This window comes from Oncorhynchus mykiss, chromosome 6, assembly GCF_013265735.2.
Source record: "Oncorhynchus mykiss isolate Arlee chromosome 6, USDA_OmykA_1.1, whole genome shotgun sequence".
Lineage (NCBI taxonomy): Eukaryota > Metazoa > Chordata > Actinopteri > Salmoniformes > Salmonidae > Oncorhynchus > Oncorhynchus mykiss.
In genome coordinates, this window is record NC_048570.1 from 73366953 (window position 1) to 73386268 (window position 19316).

The 19316-nt window shown below is 46.4% G+C and overlaps 1 protein-coding gene across 19 annotated transcripts in view; it reads left to right on the forward strand.

The window, feature by feature from the left end:
* Positions 1-19316, forward strand: part of LOC100136290 (SOX-LZ) — a 201271-nt gene that overhangs the window by 175974 nt on the left and 5981 nt on the right. For 14 of the 19 annotated variants that reach the window (XM_036979115.1, XM_036979122.1, XM_036979116.1 and 11 more), the window contains 3 exons: positions 5817-5922; positions 16391-16633; positions 18065-18281. In XM_036979115.1, coding sequence (XP_036835010.1) covers positions 5817-5922; positions 16391-16633; positions 18065-18281 — 566 coding nt within the window. 19 annotated transcript variants of the gene reach the window in all.

A 19316-nucleotide genomic window follows, 5' to 3' on the forward strand; every position in this document is an offset into this window, starting at 1 on the left:
GTCTGCAGCCCTGGAAGCAATTTTCTGCTGCTTTTCGACTGCTGTCTTGGAAATTGCCAACCAAGGCTTTTTTGGCTGCAATGTAAATCCCTGGCATACATGGGTTTGGCCGTCCAAATTAGATTATGTTCTGCTCCCAGTCACTGGCCATAGCCAGCAAGTGCCATTGTTGAGTATTGCTTACATTAATGCTTTGTCCAATTGTTCACATCTGTCAAAGGAATAAAAATAGTCTATGACTCTGAAAGAGGTTGTGGATGTGTGTGGGCGTCTGTCCCAGGCCAGGACTGAAACAATGCCACCCGCTCTTTCTCTCTTTCTGTCTTTCTGTCTCTCTGTCTCACCTCTCTCCAGAAAGACATCAAGGCCGCATCCCGGTTGGGCTGTTGGCTGAGGTAGTTCCCTTATTTTCCGTAGTTGCGGTGTAAAATGGGGAATTGCCAATGCACTGCAGCCGCTCTGAAATGTTACTGGCCCCAGAGCTCTAGACCTGCAGAGAGAGCCACGCTCACTGTCGGCCGGGCCTCTGTACAACAGAGACTGGGGAGAGAGAACACGCCATAATGGGCCTGTTGTGCTCTGCTGCAGCATTGTTACAGTGGGCACATAACGGCTCCTGTGTCTGCCAGGTCACTCAGTTCACTCTCCATATTGTTGTGGTTATGGTAGTATTGTGTTATTGTAAGCAGAGGGTTTGATAAGGCAGAGATGTGAGCCCAACTTAACGGTCCCCGGAGGAGCCAGTGAACAGTTCAGGGTCATTGAGAGCTGGAAACCCGTAAAAATACAACAGCAAATGATCTCAACCCAGTGTGGAATAAAAAACCACAGGAGAGCTCTGTCAGAAAGGCCTTTACAGCACAGAGCAGAGATGGCAATGCATAAAATGCACCATTTGCAAATTAAGTTGAAAGGTCAGGTTTTGTGTGGCTGACTTGGTTCTCCTTCCAGAGAAAAAAGAGAAGAACATCTCAGCCTGGTGTATGATAGTATATTCTGTCATTAAAAACAAACCAAAAACTCTATCTGGCGTCCAGCCCGGATTAGGGGTAGCAGTTAGCAGTTTAGCTCCATAATTGAACTAAGATGCTACTCTGTGCTGCTCTCTTAATGAGGTGGTAGCCTGGTGCTGTCAGTAGAGGCTGGAGGACTCAGAGGACTGGACGTCTAGGGCAGTGGTCCATCTATGGCCTGAGTGATCCTGTGCCTGCCTTGGGGGATGAGGCCTGTGGAGCTCCTGCAGTGCAGGGCTGAGGCCCAGGGAGCAGGGGAAAAGAGAGGCTGCATGAAAGAAACCCTTGGCTTACCACACCACTGGATGGGCTTAAGACGTAAATGGTTCAAAACTACCAACTACTGGAGAGCTGCAACATTATAAATAACATTGCAATTGGTTACAACTGAAATACAAAACAGATTGGGATGAGAAAACGGGATGTAAAGAGCACTTTGTCTCCATCTTAGTCAGGGCAGGGCGCAAATTGCAGAGGTTTAGGCCCTCAAGGTCTCCACTCTGGGTCATATGTGACCTTTGTGATGAGTGACAGCTGATACACAAAGCCTGCTATTGTGCTCAGATCAGAGAGCTGTGTGCTTCACCTCCCCATAGACCAGGTGTTTGAGCTGCTGCATATGCTGCGAGGCCCGCTTTCACAGACATGACAATAACAGTTATTCAACAAAATATTATGGCCTTTGTCAGTTGTCTTTTTCTATCAAGGTATTAGCCCTATGCACCTGGGAAACCGAAAAAAGGAAATGACCAAACTCCAAGGTTTACGCACCTGTCCTGCGTGACTTTCGTCAAGTGAAGCTTTTCAGTATCTTACAGAAGCAGTCCCTTTAACAGAAGAATAGTGGAGGGCTTCTCTACTTTTTTTCACTTAAATCTAGACAATGTTTTCAGCTGTCCTTAATACCGGACCTTAAACAGGCTCTAACAATCCTTATTATCTTACAGTTGTATGGAGCAGACAATCCAAGGCCATATGGTGGTGGCCAGGCTATTTATAAAGGAGAGGGGCAGGAGTGGAGCGGCAGTATGATGCGTAAATATAGGGTAGACACAGGCACAATGCACAGGGCCTCCTGCCACTCTCTGCCTCTTCTTCTGCTTTCTTTACCACTGCCTCTAGCTGCTTCTGCCAGGGCTGCCCAGGCCCAGGAGACGCCCTGTGGCTGTGGGCAGAGAAGCGGGCCTCCTGCACATGTTCTGTGGCCAGGCAGATTAAAGCCCTCTTCACAGTGCTGACATGGGCCTTCTCGGGTTCCACACTTCTCCAATGCTAAGCTAAGAAGTTCCACTGACTCTGCCATCCCTCGCCCTGCTCTGTTCTCTATGGCTATGGAATGACTTCACCGGGCAGCCATTTGCTATCGAACAAAATATGTTTGTAACCAAATTTGAGACAAAAAGAGCACTGGGCAGGGCAGAGGAGATTATTGTGGGTGGCTTTTTTTCCACTTGAGCTTGGAGCGCGTCGCTATAATTTGAGATGTGGGATGAAGGCTGCATGCTGAACTCATTTGAGGGAAGGACCGCTCGCTCGCCAGAGGCCATGTTCAGAATGGGAGGGGAACAACTTGTACCATTATATATTTTGTATTCTCTCTCTCTGCCCCTCTCTCATGTTCTCTGTTCTTCATTCCCTGCCTCTCCTTCACTTGTGCATTTATTCTGTCAAGTTTAAAAAAAATCTTTCCCCCTTTCACTCCCTGCATCTCTCTCTCTCTTTTTCTCTTTCTCTCTCTCCTTTTCTCTTTCTCTCTCCCTCTCTATTTTTCTCTCTCCCTCTCTCTCCATTTGCTGAAGCTATGTGCTCTTGCCATCCTCACTACTGTACATTATAAATGTCCTGTATAGTGGGCATGCAGCAGGCAGGCGGTGGTGAGCATACTGTACCGTCTCTCTGGACGGACGGAGGGCCATCGTCCCTGGATACCACCGCATGTCCTTCTGTGCCAGAGTGATCAGTAAAAATTTCATGACATCATAAAATAATAAAAATGCCATTAATTTATCACAGCACTTGATGCAGGGGTAGTAAAGTAGCATTAGTTCACTGAATATTTTCAAGCCTTGAAACAAAAAGCCTGATGTTGTGCATATAATTTATCCACATTATTTTAACTGTAATTCTAATGCATGGACATAAATGATAAAGGTTATAAGCAATAAGTATATAAAACATACTGTATAAAATGTAATAGATATTCATTGTAGCATATTGCACATATTTAGTCTAATGTTCATTAGCATTGCCAACACAGGGAAAGAGAAAGTCATATTTGTACAATGTTTAATAACCTTGTAGTTGACATACAGTACTGTCCAGCTACAGTAGAGTACAGTAGAGTACAGCAGAGTACTTAAGAATACAGTAACTCACATTAGACAACACATCCTAAATCAACCTGTTATAGGCCAATGTAACAATGATTGCTGATGTATCATCAGACTGTACAGAGTTATATTATATTTAATGATGTGGAGGTAATAAGGGTTTAATTCAATAAGCAGACTTGTTCAACACTGGCCCCAGCTGACTGGTGCGGTAGCTGATCTTCCCTCTGTGTGATCACTGGGACTTTGTGGTGGAGAAAGGAGAAGTTTAGCGCTGAGCTAGTTGTTAATGAAAGTCTTTGATGGATGGCTCTTGTTACTCATCCCCTCAGCCCAACATGATGCTTAATGATCATGAGTTTATAAAAGGCCTTGATTGATCAGGAGGGGCCAGTGGAGTGCAGGGGGGGTGGGGGGGGATAGTAGACGGCTAATTTATTACACAGTTCCCCCAGAATGCTGAGTCCTCCCAGGCTCTCCCAGCAGAGAGGAGAGGACTGTCCATGTAGCATCCCATCCTAGGCCGCCATTGCCCATCTGACTAATCGCACATCCGTCAATTTGTCATCGGGCTGCTAGCCTCTTTCATTAAGTGCAATAATATGGCTGGGTGATGAATACAGCAGTGTGTGTCGCTTCACACGGAGCGTGGCGCTGGGAAGGCATGGCGCTCTATCTTATCTTTACAAAGCGCCTTCTGCCCAGCGGGGACCAGCGCATATGTCATAATTAGAAAACACTTAAGTTAGCAAAGCCAAGGCAGATAGGCAGCCTCTAATCACAGGCCATAAGCAGGTGGTGGTTAATTGTAGATCAGAATCACTCAGATGTTGATACATAATGATGGCTCCTTGAAGCATGATGGTAAATTGCAGCACTCTCACTGTCTTTCACACACAGAGACACACACAGATACACACAGGGACACACACAGAGAGACATACTCTCTCTTTTTGAGGAATAGTTCTTGAATAAATAAAATGCCTCAGGATGATGGAGAAGACTTGAAGTGGAATTCAAATGTCTCAATTTGTCTTCTTGTCATCCTTTTCAGGTCTTACTGGCCAATCAAAGGGAAACTGAAAGAGGAAAAACATTTCAGTAAATTGACAATGGATTTTTTTTTGACAATCAAATGTTTTTTCTCTCTGAGAAATGAATGAACAACTGTCTGTTTTCTTCTGGAAGTAATGCTTTTGATCAGGATGTTCTATGAAACTAAATCAAACAGCATTGTATTGCAGGTGATGTTCTGTATTAACCTCCAGTGACTGAAGTGTAATGGTACATGATATTTTCTCTGATAGGAGAGAGGTATACAAGCTCCCATGTGGGTGGAAAACAAGAACACAAACAAAAGAGTGAAAGCCCAGAGAACAGTGAAAGATTAATGTGTGTGTTGGTGTCGGTGTCTGTGTGTGTGGCAGGGGAGCTGTTAGCATTGTATAGGGAGCCCACCTGAGTGTCTGTACAAACTGCGTGTGATAGGCAACCTCAGAAAAGACACAGGAAGAGGAGGGGTACACATAGAGCACCTTTGGCAAAGATGGAATGCTCACCCTGGGAGTAAAACAAACTCTCTCGGCTGAACCCTGGCCACATGCCTGCTTTTAGTGTCTTCCTAGGCGAATCCGAGGGGGAGAGATTATTTGTGTCATGCCGAGTCAAAGTGTCCATCTCCTACTTGAGTCTTTAGAGAGGAAGACAGCCCTGTGCTAATGCCCTGTGCATTCACTGTTGAACTAGGTCATTTAACAATGGAGCGAGCAGCAGTCGGCACTCTCCCCCTGCATAATACATTAAGTGTAATGTGCAGCAACTATTCAGAGGGCCCCGAAAGCTGTTATTTTATTCTGTAAATGCACACGGACATGACGTTTAACATTGTCACAGGCGAGCTGAATGAACGGGTTTCATTGTGCGTCAAGTACAACATGATGCCAAGTTTAATCTGAGCATAAAGCGACATGACAAAAGGGAGAACGCGGTGTGTTCTATAAAGCATGAGCCCTGAATACGGGATGGCTGCTGAGCTCTGGGCGCTAGCACCAGACAGACAGGGGGATGTACAGCAAAGATTACAGAGGGAAAACCTGAGCGCTGCAAAGAGAGGGCCCCAGTCCCTATTGTGTGCTCGGGATCACAAAGTGTTCCTCTGTAACTCTATTTACAGCACCCCTGGCTCCTACTGTCTCTACCTCCCTCCCTCCTGTCAGACATTATAGCATCTGCTGAATGCAGGCAGGAATGATAAAGGCAAGCTGAATCCACGTCCATCATGTCAAAGGAGCGCCTCTACAATAGAGCTAGCAGTTATTTCAAAGAAATACTGTGTTTCAGAAATGACTCATTCAGTTATTCTATTGATCAGCTATTCTCTTGATATGGAAAGAGATGTACTGTATATGCAGCAGTTTGTTCAGGTTCCTCATTGTCTCTCTCTCTCTTTCCTCTCTGTTTCTGTGTACTGTAGGAGCGGGCACACTTTGAGAGCCTTGGTCACCACCTTAGCAAACTGGGCGAGGATGGCAAAATTGGCCACAGAGTCATCGACCTCACCAGGCCAGAGGATCTGGATGGTAAGTACAGACTTCTCACCTATAGTTTTCCCTTTTCCCATGCTGAAAAGCCATCCAGTCCGTTCTGTGTAACAGTGAATTATTCAGACTGCTGCCTGCATTCCCCCCCCCCCCCCCCCCCCCCCCCCAGTGCACAGTGTGTTCCCATAGTGGACCAGAGAGAGGTGAGGGCTGCCAGAGCAGTAGACCAGGGGGAGCTGGGTTGGGGGGATAGTGGTGTTTGAAGGCGCACACCGCTCCCTGGATTTCACAGGTAGGTGAGGGAAGGACAGGGTGCCTGAGGACAAAGCTGGCCCTTCTCCAGGCCTGGCCCCGGCAGCCGCTGCGCTTGTTTGAGGTCCTGGGCACAGAGGTGTAAATTCGTGTAGCACCCGTGTGACAAAGCGTCATCTCCCTTTGTGGGCCTGGAGAGTAAACAGTGGCGAGGAATGCCTCGATGCGCCAATGTTTGTCTGACGTAAATATTTGTGTCAGTTTCCATGGCACTTCAGAGCCCCGAGCAGAGGGAAAATGAATCAGGCTCACCTTTAATAGCTGCAACATTCTCAAGATGGAGGGAGAGATATTTCTCAGGACAATACAAGAGCACTCGCCTCTTTAAGATCCCTTCTAAACGCCCTTTTAAAACATTTCCCACCAATTTCCCCATTTCCCAACATTCCCAACAAAATAATTACAACACACAACGTTTCACAAATTGTATGGTCTACCTCACATAAACCTGCTTGTTGACAAAGTCAAAGAACTGAAACATGAATGATTTATCTTGTCTGCTTTCACATCACACCCATAAATTCAGGATTAGAGGTGCAGTTAGTGGCCATAGAGGGATAGTTCCCACGTCGTCAACCGCAGCAGACTCTCCCACCCCTCTGGCCCTTAGGGCAGATGTTCTCTAGGTCCCCAGCCTCTCCCAGTTACCCCAGTGGGAACCTTTCTTCTGCGGCTACTGTGGAGTCAGGACAGGAGCAAGGCGCACACCAGCCCCTGTCGTCAGGGATCAGTTGTGCCCTTTTATGTCCTGTGCAGGGCAGAGGGAAAGGCTAGCGCCAGATGCCTCTGGGAAGTGAGTTCGCAGCGGGCTGTGGATTAGGAGGAGGCAGGGAGGAGAGGAGAGGCAGGGCCCACGGAGGTCCTCTTCCCAGGGGGAGAGAGAGAGTGGTGGCTAGAAGCCAGAGACATGCACATAGCTCACCAACACAGTCACCATTTCATCTATCTCCACAAATATATCTGTCTGTTTCAACAGCACCACCAGATGAATGATGTGAACAGGGTTTTAACATGATGCCCACCACAATAAAGCCTCTTTTTATAACCGCAATCTGTTTACTTTGGAGAACAAGATCCGTGTTTACTTTTGAGGTTCTTATTTGGAGGCATTATGTTGAGCAAATCTAAGAAAATAGATGTTTACTATGAGAATGGATAGGATATAACAATTATAATAAGATTATTATTATTTACTTTAATTATTTGCCATTTCCAAACAATTCATAGCTGTCAACAGCATTTTCAACCGCTTACCCGGTTGAGTGATTCCTTGAGGGAGAGCCAGGTACCACATGTAAATATGGTTCATTATTTTAAAGCAGGGACTTTTTGTCCTGCAACACGGTATTCCACAGCAGCGTACTCCACAGAGTGTACTGCAGACACCTTTCTGCTCCCCAGCATGAGGAAAACTACTGCTAGTGTCTGAATATACCTGACCAGGCTGTAGCTGCTACCTAGTGACTGTAGGTCTGACAGGTCAGGGGTCAATTTCCCTGCAGAGGAGAAACGGTGTTATTCAGAAGACCACTGTACAGCAGGCCTCGCTGCAGTTCACAGAAAGCTTTATGATGCTTAAACTAATATTTGCAAAGCATGCAGCAACCAAATGAACAGCTGCCAAAGTTCTAGTGAGGAACATTGGAAAACAGTGGCATGGTATGGGAATAGATAGAATTTACTTCATTTTGGAAAGCCACGAGCCACATGCATCAGCTCACCGCAAAGTCATTAGGTATTTTTAAGCTCAGATGAAAAACATGAACAAATACCACAAAAGGCCTCAACCCAGCCTCTTTGTTCATTCACATATAGCTTGGAAGAAGTAGAATGACACGCGGGTTGTGTGTTTGTCTAACGTTCCGCCGCCAGAGAGGGTCCTGGGAGAACAAAGGGGGCGTTGAGAGATGCAGGGAGGCAGGAAACAGAGTTCATCTGAACACACAGCACAATATCAGCCAAGGAGAAATAAGCAAGGCAGCTTGGCTAAGTGGAAATAGGCTAATAGGCTTCTTATGGGGTAGGAGGAACAGTAGTGTTGTACTTTTGTTGTACAGTAACAGACAGTGTTGTTGTGTTTATTTGCCTTGGTAGCTCAGAGCTGTTGTTCAGTTTATTATCAGATGATTGTTTTGAGAGGTTCATGTTGTTGTTTTCCTTCCTAACCAGAGGTTCATGTTGTTGTTTTCCTTCCTAACTAGAGGTTCATGTTGTTGTTTTCCTTCCTAACCAGAGGTTCATGTTGTTGTTTTCCTTCCTAACCAGAGGTTCATGTTGTTGTTTTCCTTCCTAATCAGAGGTTCATGTTGTTGTTTTCCTTCCTAACCAGAGGTTCATGTTGTTGTTTTCCTTCCTAATCAGAGGTTCATGTTGTTGTTTTCCTTCCTAACCAGAGGTTCATGTTGTTGTTTTCCTTCCTAACCAGAGGTTCATGTTGTTGTTTTCCTTCCTAACCAGAGGTTAATGTTGTTGTTTTCCTTCCTAATCAGAGGTTCATGGGAATTATAGGCTGACTTGTATTGTATTGAATAGCCCCATAGGAGGCTATGTGTTCGAGTTTCAAACTAGGTGGTTTAGACATGAGACCATATCAGTTACAAATGTAATATATTAGATCAATAAGGGTGTCCCTTTTTGAAGTTGGTTGATTCCCAAAACATTGAATTCAAATGGTTTTTTATGAAGGGATAAAACATTACATTTGCAAACATTTACTTGATTCAGACAATTCCCTTTATACAGTTCACGTTTGATTCCCAATAGTTCTGTTTTAATCATATAGGACTATCCCTTGGAGACTAGCGTGCGTGTGCCTGTGTGTGTCATTCCCATAGTCTGTTAGGACGGGAAGTTGGTTTTGCATGTTGTTGAGGGCCCAGAGACTGCATGTCAGCCCAGGTTGCCCAGGTTTTATTGATTCATTTTGGAATAGTGAGATGTGAACAGGAATGCACCTTGCCCCACTTTAAGGCTGATGGCATGCAAGAGGAGATGGAGGAGACAAAAGTAAGAGCTATACTGTGGCATGCAAGTGCTAACATGTCAGCTGTTAGTTCCTTTACACACACATAGAAATGGAAGAATTCAAAGCATCCAACTGGCATGTTATTGTTTAATTAGAGGACTATGAACCACGGCTTGAATAGAGGCACCGAGCACTGCATATCTGTCCATACACTGCATGTTTCATATCTGTCCATACACTGCATGTTTCATATCTGTCCATACACTGCATGTGTCATATCTGTCCATACACTGCATGTGTCATATCTGTCCATACACTGCATGTGTCATATTTGTCCATACACTGCATGTGTCATATCTGTCCATACACTGCATGTGTCATATCTGTCCATACACTGCTTGTGTCATATCTGTTCATACACTGCATGTGTCATATCTGTCCATACACTGCATGTGTCATATCTGTCCATACACTGCATGTGTCATATCTGTCCATACACTGCATGTGTCATATTTGTCCATACACTGCATGTGTCATATTTGTCCATACACTGCATGTTTCATATCTGTCCATACACTGCATGTGGGCTGATCCCCTCCCTTGGAGGGAGAGGCCCTATTGTCAGCAGTAAATACCTTTAGTGAGAGGTGTTTGATTTGATCCCACTGGGCGGAGCAAGGAGGGCTTGGCAGGTTGGAGTGATTGTTGCCTGCTCACTGAGGCAGACCCTCCTGAGCAGATTCCGGGGTGACAGTCGGTGTTGCCCTCACCCGGTCTCTCTGTCCCTCTCTCTCCCTACCCCCCCTTCTCTCTCTCTCCTTCTCTCTCTCCCTCTCTGTCGCCCTCTCTCTGCCTCTATCCCCTTTCTCTCTCCTTCCTTCTCTCTCTCTCTCTCTCTCTCTCCCCCTCTCTCTCTCTCTCTCTCTCTCTATCCCTATCCCCCCTTCTCTCTCTCCCTCTCTCTCTATCCCCCCTCCTTCTCTCCATCGCTCTCTCTCACTGTCTCTCTCCCTCACTCTCTCTCTCTCTCTCTCTCTCTCTCTCTCTCTCTCTCTCTCATGCTGCTCATCTTCAGTGTCTGTGGGACAGACAAATTAAAAGCAGATTCTCATATCACTCTGTCACATTGAGCTGCAGGCCTCGTGAATCACAATCAATTCGATTAAGCAGCCTTCCCCTGTTCCCCCTCGCCCCCCTTCCCAGCCCCAACCCTGGGGGTTGCCCTGTCACTGCTAAACATCTGTATTTATTTACACAATCACACACCTAACTAACTGCTTCCCCAACGTGCCGCTCCCCGCAAAAAAAAAATCAATTAATGCTTGTTTGTAAATGTCAGAACAGTGTTGGGTGTTTTATTGGAGAGAAAACAGCATTGTTGTAAATTGCATGTTACCGTTGTGGGGTGATGCTTGGTGAGCTTTAGGCCCTGCTGCTGCTGCCAGCTCCCTCGGTGGCTGCTGCTGCTTCTGATTAGGACACATCATGATAACCCTGCAGGGCCAATGAGGGGGGGCAGGGACCTCCCATGTGACCATACACAAGCACTGTGGCAGAGACGGATGCGGTCCTTTGTCCCAATGGATTGGTAGCATCTAGCAGCTCTTAGCAACCTCCTTCTAGCCCAGGGTCAGGCTCATTTCTGCTCCCAGCTCGAAGTCCCAACACTGACAGACAGAGCCCTGAGTCTGGTTCTGAATCTGGGTCTGCTTAGCCCGTCAACACTTCGTTCCACACTCACACAAAGCCACCAGGATGTTATAATACTGTTTAGAGGAGCCATAGATTTCCCTTTCATGGCCTGCTGGTGCAGATACGAACTGGAGAAGAAGTGCTCCTCCTCGTCTTCCGCCTGGCGAACCAGAACCCAGGGCTTCACGGGCCTCATCTCTAATGAACTGATTGAAGTGGTTTGTTTCCTGGTGCTGGTGTCAGGGTGGCGGGCCGTGTTGTGTCCCCCTCCTCGTAAGAGGCTCACCTCTGCCCGTATGCATGCATGCCAGTATATAAATTGCTGAATCAGTGTCAGTGGCAGAGTAATGGCACGGGGGGCATCGTAAATTAGAGCGAGCGATCCCAAGGCGCAGACACTGGCTGTCGTGTCTGAGTGAGCACTACGCTCCTGCCCTAATGAATACCTTCATCTGGCCCGGCAGTCAGCAGATTGGCCTACGTTGATGGATACTGTCAGCCCCACGCCACACCACATTTCATTGCACAATAAACATGGCTGTCAAAACCAAACAAAGTGAAATCAATTCATCCTGTACAGTGAGTGCGTGCTAAATGAAATGAATGTACTGTGGGGACGGTGACAGCAGAGGTAGTGTATTATTCCTGAATCCTGACGGCGTAAAGCAGGGAGGTAAAGACATACAATGGGGCAAAAAAGTATTTAGTCAGCCACTAATTGTGCAAGTTCTCCTACTTAAAAAGATGAGAGAGGCCTGTAATTTTCTTCATAGGTACACTTCAACTATGACAGACAAAATGAGGAGAAAAAAAATTCCAGAAAATCACATTGTAGGATTTTTTATGAATTTATTTGCAAATTATGGTGGAAAATAAGTATTTGGTCACCTACAAACACGCAAGATCTCTGGCTCTCACAGACCTGTAACTTCTTCTTTAAGAGGCTCCTCTGTCTTCCACTCGTTACCTGTATTAATGGCACCTGTTTGAACTTGTTATCAGTATAAAAGACACCTGTCCACAACCTCAAACAGTCACACTCCAAACTCCACTATGGCCAAGACCAAAGAGCTGTCAAAGGACACCAGAAACAAAATTGTAGACCTGCACCACGCTGGGAAGACTGAATCTGCAATAGGTAAGCAGCTTGGTTTGAAGAAATCAACTGTGGGAGCAATTATTAGGAAATGGAAGACATACAAGACCACTGATAATCTCCCTCGATCTGGGGCTCCACGCAAGATCTCACCCCGTGGGGTCAAAATGATCACAAGAACGGTGAGCAAAAATCCCAGAACCACACGGGGGGATCTAGTGAATGACCTGCAGAGAGCTGGGACCAAAGTAACAAAGCCTACCATCAGTAACACACTACGCCGCCAGGGACTCAAATTCTGCAGTGCCAGACGTGTCCCCCTGCTTAAGCCAGTACATGTCCAGGCCCGTCTGAAGTTTGCTAGAGAGCATTTGGATGATCCAGAAGAAGATTGGGAGAATGTCATATGGTCAGATGAAACCAAAATAGAACTTTTTGGTAAAAACTCAACTCGTCGTGTTTGGAGGACAAAGAATGCTGAATTGCATCCAAAGAACACCATACCTACTGTGAAGCATGGGGGTGGAAACATCATGCTTTGGGTCTGTTTTTCTGCAAAGGGACCAGGCAGGATTTCTGATCCGTGTAAAGGAAAGAATGAATGGGGCCATGTATCGTGAGATTTTGAGTGAAAACCTCCTTCCATCAGCAAGGGCATTGAAGATGAAACGTGGCTGGGTCTTTCAGCATGACAATGATCCCAAACACACCGCCAGGGCAACGAAGGAGTGGCTTCGTAATAAGCATTTCAAGGTCCTGGAGTGGCCTAGCCAGTCTCCAGATCTCAACCCCATAGAAAATCTTTGGAGAGAGTTGAAAGTCCGTGTTGCCCAGCAACAGCCCTAAAACTTCACTGCTCTAGAGGAGATCTGCATGGAGGAATGGGCCAAAATACCAGCAACAGTGAGTGAAAACCTTGTGAAGACTTACAGAAAAAGTTTGACCTCTGTCATTGTCATGGTTATATAACAAAGTATTGAGATAAACTTTTGTTATTGACCAAATACTTATTTTCCACCATAATTTACAAATAAATTCATAAAAAATCCTACAATGTGATTTTCTGGATTTTTTCCCCCTCATTTTGCCTGTCATAGTTGAAGTGTACCTATGATGAAAATTGCTGGCCTCTCTGATCTTTTTAAGTGGGAGAACTTGCACAATTGGTGGCTGACTAAATACTTTTTTGCCCCACTGTATATACTTCTCTCAACCAGGCACGTGTACAGGTATGTGTGTGTTAAAGGGGATATTTCGAGATTTTTTTTACAATGATGCCTTTTATCTACTTCCCCAGAGTCAGATGGACTAGTGGATACCATTTGAATGTCTCTGTGTCCAGTAGGAAGGAAGTTAAAGGTAGTTTCGCGAGCCAATGCTAACTAGCGTTAGCTAGCAGATACCCATGGACATCCAGTCATTACGTTAGCAATTGTGCTAGCGCTAGTTAGCAACTTCCTTCAAACTGCACGCAGAGACATAAAAAGGGCATCCACAAGTTCATCTGATTCTGGGGAAGTAGATAAGGGGCATTGCCAAAATCCTGAAGTATTCCTTTAAGGAGAGATAGTAGGTGTGAGAGGGTTTTTTGTCTTGTGTGTCTGTTGAGAAATAGGCTGGGCTCTAGAAGAGCTTGTTGACCGGGGTCTCTCCCCAGGGCTCTGAAGGAGGATGATCATATGAACAGTATGGTGCAGGCCAGTCTGAGCCAGTCTATATCCATCAATGCACAGTGCAGAGTAGGCAGATGAGAGCGGGTCTGACCGTCAGATGCCTGATATGACTGAGGCTCTGAGAATGTTGCCTGGCGGAGGCTAAATGACAAGAGCTGAGTCCCCAGGGCTCTGGCTGATGTACCGTGACGGTGTGAAGAGGCAAATTGCACTGGCCTCCCAGATAAAGGGAAGCTTTTCTGGATCATAAATGTGTCGGTATGACTGTTAAACATGAGCTGGTGTAAATGGACTTGGAGGCCCTATATGGAGGCACAGCCCAGCGGGGGCCTGGGAGAATAAGGCCTCCTGCTGGACGTTCGGACCCCAGCCTAAGTCCCCCCTGAGTCCCAGCCAAGCCTCAGCCGAGTCCCAGGCCTCGCTCCTAGAGATCAGGCCTACCACCACAGGAACCACCACAGGAACTCCATCCCCTTATCAGTCTGGACATGGCTGTCCACCCCCAGCCCAGCAGGATGTGTGTGTGTGTGTGTGTGTGTGTGTGTGTGTGTGTGTGTGTGTGTGTGTGTGTGTGTGTGTGTGTGTGTGTGTGTGTGTGTGTGTGTGTGTGTGTGTGTGTGTGTGTGTGTGTGTGTGTGTGTGTGTGTGTGCGTGTGTGTGCGCATGTGTGTTGTCTCTCACCTGCTGTTTCCTTAAACAGTCTCCTATAGATAGTTAAAGCTTTATCTAACGTTGAGCCAGTCCTGTTCTCTCCATGTCTTACTTCAGGGTGTATCTCTGTACTGTGCTGAACAGAGCCAGTGAATGAGTCTGTGGATAGTGAATTAATCACAGAGAAGCGCTACACTCCATTACTCATTAACAGTTGGATTTTGTTGATCAACTGAAATAATACTAGAAATCAAAGTGCAGGTAACGTGTGCCAAGATGGAGGGCTAGTAGAAGATCCTAATGAGAACACTTCACATGTGGATAATGAAATATGCATGAGTCATCCTAAGCTTTCCTTTCCAGATTTTGGATCATTAAAGATGGATGGTAGCATATGGAAAGCTTTTTTTGTCTTATTTTTCAAGTCTTGTTTATCAACATGTTTTTGTTTGTTTAAATATTCATACGGCTTTTATTTAATTCTTTCACATCTTACATATAAAAGGAAGCAAATGGGAGGGGGCTTAAGAAGAAGAATGTTATATTAAGCACTTGGCAGAGTCTCTTCCCTCCTTGATTGTATTTTTCTTAGAAGGACTGCCTCACGCTCCATATTTGTTATTTAGCTTGGCATTCGTGCTTGTTTTAAAGAAACTTCTGGAACTTCAGTTTGAAACGTATGGGGCTGAATATAGAAGTGTGAATGCTTGTCGAGCCCCAGACAAAATATTTAACAGGCATTTAAGTCATGGTTCTCTTCTTTTGGGTTTGGATATGTGTTGATCCGTAGGGTGGCTCCCCTACTCTCACAATGTCCCCTTGTTCTACATTCAACATATGCTCGTCAAATCCAGTTGTCAGAGCCAGTCTGGTCCAGTGGAAAGGAACCTTGAGAACTCAATTTCCTTCACCTTGTAGTGTAGCACCAACCCTACCTCTGGTCTGGTCTCAGTCCAGCACCAACCCTACCTCTGGTCTGGTCTCAGTCCAGTACCAACCCTAGCCCTGGTCTGGTCTCAGTCTAGCACCAACCCTACCCTACCTCTGGTCTGGTCTCAGTCCAGCACCAACCCTACCCTACCCCTGGTCTGGTCTCAGTCCATCTCCAGCACCAACCCTACCCTATCCCTGGTCTGGTCTCAGTCCAGCCCCAGCACCAGCACCAACCCTACCTCTGGTCTGTTCTCAGTCCAGCACCAACCCTACCCTATCCCTGGTCTGATCTCAGTTCAGCTCCAGCACCAACCCTACCCTACCCCTGGTCTGGTCTCAGTCCAGCACCAACACCAGCACCAACCCTACCTCTGGTCTGTTCTCAGTCCAGCACCAACCCTACCCTATCCCTGATCTGGTCTCAGTCCAGCCCCATCACCAACCCATCCCTACCCCTGGTCTGGTCTCAGTCCAGCACCAACCCTACCCCTGGTCTGGTCTCAGTCCATCCCCAGCACCAACTCTACCTCTGGTTTGGTCTCAGTCCAGCTCCAGCACCAACCCTACCCTACCCTACCCTACCTCTGGTCTGGTCTCAGTCCAGTACCAACCCCACCTCTGGTCTGGTCTCAGTCCAGCACCAACCCTACCCTACCCCTGGTCTGGTCTCAGTCCAGTACCAACCCCACCTCTGGTCTGGTCTCAGTCCAGCACCAACCCTACCCTACCCCTGGTCTGGTCTCAGTCCATCTCCAGCACCAACCCTACCCTACCCCTGGTCTGGTCTCAGTCCATCTCCAGTACCAGCCCTACCTCTGGTCTGGTCTCAGTCCAGCCCCAGCACCAACCCTACCCTACCCCTGGTCTGGTCTCAGTCCAGCACCAACCCTACCCTACCCCTGGTCTGGTCTCAGTCCAGCACCAACCCTACCCTACCCCTGGTCTGGTCTCAGTCCAGCACCAACACTACCCCTGGTCTGTTCTCAGTCCAGCCCCGTCACCAACCCTACCCTACCCCTGCTCTAGTTGGATCCCAGTCCAGCCCCAGTCTCAGCCCCAGTCTCAGTCTCAGTAGTAGTGATGACAGCCCATTGGGTATGGGGGGTTGAACGTGGCTCGTGGCAGTTGATTAATTGCTCGCCTCGCTCTCTCTTCTCCTTCTTGTTCCTACTCTGGTGTTTCCAGGGTGGAAAGCTCTGAATGGCTCTGGTACCGGAGCAGATAAACCACAACAGTATTATTGTTGGCCTACAGGAGGTGCCAGCACAGCCGAGGCACGGGTCTACAGAGAAGCCCGGGGGAGGAACAGCAACGAGCCCCACATCAAGAGACCCATGAACGCCTTCATGGTGTGGGCCAAAGATGAGCGCCGCAAGATCCTCCAAGCCTTCCCAGACATGCACAACTCCAACATCAGCAAGATCCTGGGTAAGCCTTTTTACTTTCTCTCTCTCTCTTCCAGCCATACCTCTCTCCTTCATCCAGCCATTACAGAGTCTGTTACAGTCTGTTAGCCTTCCTGTGTTAGATTATGTTAAAAAAAAACAGACCAAGTTGGAAGGAACAGGATCGGATTTGGTCAGAAAGTCAGGAAACTGGCATGAAAAAAAAAATGAAAATATATATTTTTTATAGGTTTGCTGAAATTAGCATTCTTAGGGTTGTCAATGGGAATTTTGTCTCTCCCACAGACGCTGACAAAACAGTTCTTATAGGCTTGATACAATCAGTTTATTATTCAATTATGTTGTAGGCTTTTGTTAAAATGAAATGTTCCCTATTAAGCACAATTAATTGAAACCATAGCAAAAGCCCAAAAGCGTCTTCCCTTTTGAAAAGCCTGGTGTAGTGTAATCCTCCTCAACAGCCCCCCCCCCCCCCCCCCACTCTCTCTCGCTCTCTCTCTCTCTCTCTCCCACAAATCTCCCCTCAGCTGGGTATAAACACTAGGCTGTTTGGCTGTTGGCAATAGTGATAAACGTGTAGTGTTTAAACCACTATGTTAACAACAAGAAGAAACAGAACGCCATTCATGAAACAGTGGAACACTGTGGAGGCAAATTGCCTGGCGGACAGAATCAAATACGTTACTGTTGGTGATGTGAGACCCAGCAGTCTGGCGGTCCAGAGCTGAAATCTACAGTCGTTCATTGATATGTACAAAATATTTTTCACCGTATAAAAAAGTCAGGTTTTTCCAACTGCACATTTGATTCAGACATGGTATAACTTAAAACCTTTGTAACAGTTTTAATCTCTTAATGGCTTTTATGCTCATTTAGGTGTGTTTAATTAATCTAGTGTGCTCTGTGCCCGCTGAAGCCCACTGTGGTTAATACCTGTCTATGTGGACATAAACATTTGTAGCCCGGTACCAGTGGGAGTGGGGGGTGAGGCGGGGGTGGCGTGTTGTCTGATTCTCCACAGTGGCTCAATCAGCCCTGGCTTACAGATGGATTTACCACCATGTCACTGCCGTCAGTGTTTGTCATGAAAAATGACAGTGGTTAAATGGGTCTCGTCCCCACTGCACTGAGAGTCCATAGATCACAGCTTTTAAAAGTGGCGTCACCCAGGCAGGAGCAGGACACACTAGAGATCAGCTAGAGACTATTTACAGGCCTGGTGTAGTTTCTGTTAACTCACCCACAGCCCAGCCACTGGCTTTATGGGTTTACATGGTTACTACAGAGACCACCAAATAATATACTGTATCCACAATGGAATCTCCTATTTGCATTGATATATCTATTAATTCTTATTAACTAATTTTTCCAAAGTCCTTTTTACACCTCTGTAGTGAAAATGTACGTTCAAAGTGTATGTTTTACTGATATCTGTGTGTCTGCTGTGTTACAGGCTCTCGCTGGAAGTCTATGACCAACCAGGAGAAGCAGCCGTTCTATGAGGAGCAGGCCCGTCTCAGTAAGATCCACCTGGAGAAGTACCCCAACTACAAGTACAAGCCCCGGCCCAAGAGGACCTGCATCATCGACGGGAAGAAGCTGCGCATCGGCGAGTACAAGCAGATGATGCGCTCGCGACGGCAAGAGATGAGGCAGTTCTTCACTGTGGGGTAGGTGCACAGTGAAGAACGCCAGGCTTAGAGCACAGGCGCGACACACACACACGTAGACACACAGCTAAATGACTATTCTGAAATCAGTTGGCTTTTTGCCTGAGAACAGACTCTCTCTTCACTGTGCTTACACTAAAGATTGTTGTAGTGTGTCTGTAACTTGTCACACTAAGCCCCTGACCTTCGAATCAACTCATTTTATCAACTCGTTAAATCATGTATGTTATACAGCCCTCAGAATAGATGAATAACGTTTTGACTACTTTCCCTTTTCCGTAAAAAAGAAAACGTGTTGTTTTTTTCTCCACGTGTAGTGATGACGGTGGTGATAGTTCGTCGTAGGCAATTTCCAACCGGTTTGCGGAGCATTAATGAAACCCCAAGTCAAACACATTTCCTCATCCACTTTACTGTCAAGTGTTTTTTAATAGTAGTGATTTATCAATTTGAGACAATAGCCGACAGCTATAGCAGAGAAAGAGATGCCGACAGTATTACAAGATATAAAGCATAAGTATAGGTTTACAGAGGGCTGGAGGGCAGCTGTCTGGAGTTTAACTTCTTAATTTACTGTGTGTGGTCAGTAAGGAGAAGGCTTCTCCAGGTGTTCCCTCATCACCCGTAAGCTATACGATCACTGGAGTATCAATCACTGCTAAAACACCAGATGAGAGAGAGAGAGAGAGAGAGCGCACTAACCACCAATCGGCTTTATGTTACCAATAAACTGGGTGCCGTTTCAGAACGACTCAGAACGGTGCTTTCTGGACAACTGTTCTCCCAAATCATTTTCACAGAACCATTGGCTGAGAACACACCTCTGTGGAGAACAGTTAATCCAGCTAGCTCTCTCAGTTTAAGTGCTGAAGTGGAGGTGTCTTTAGGGTTGTCTCGAGCAGCACACACACTGTCAGCATTCTTTCCATTTGCTCATCCCATGTGATTCTAATTGTTTTCCTTTATATATATTTGAAGTAAAGCCTTTTTACTTCAAATAACACAGAACTGATATTGTTAAGAGAATTAAGTCTG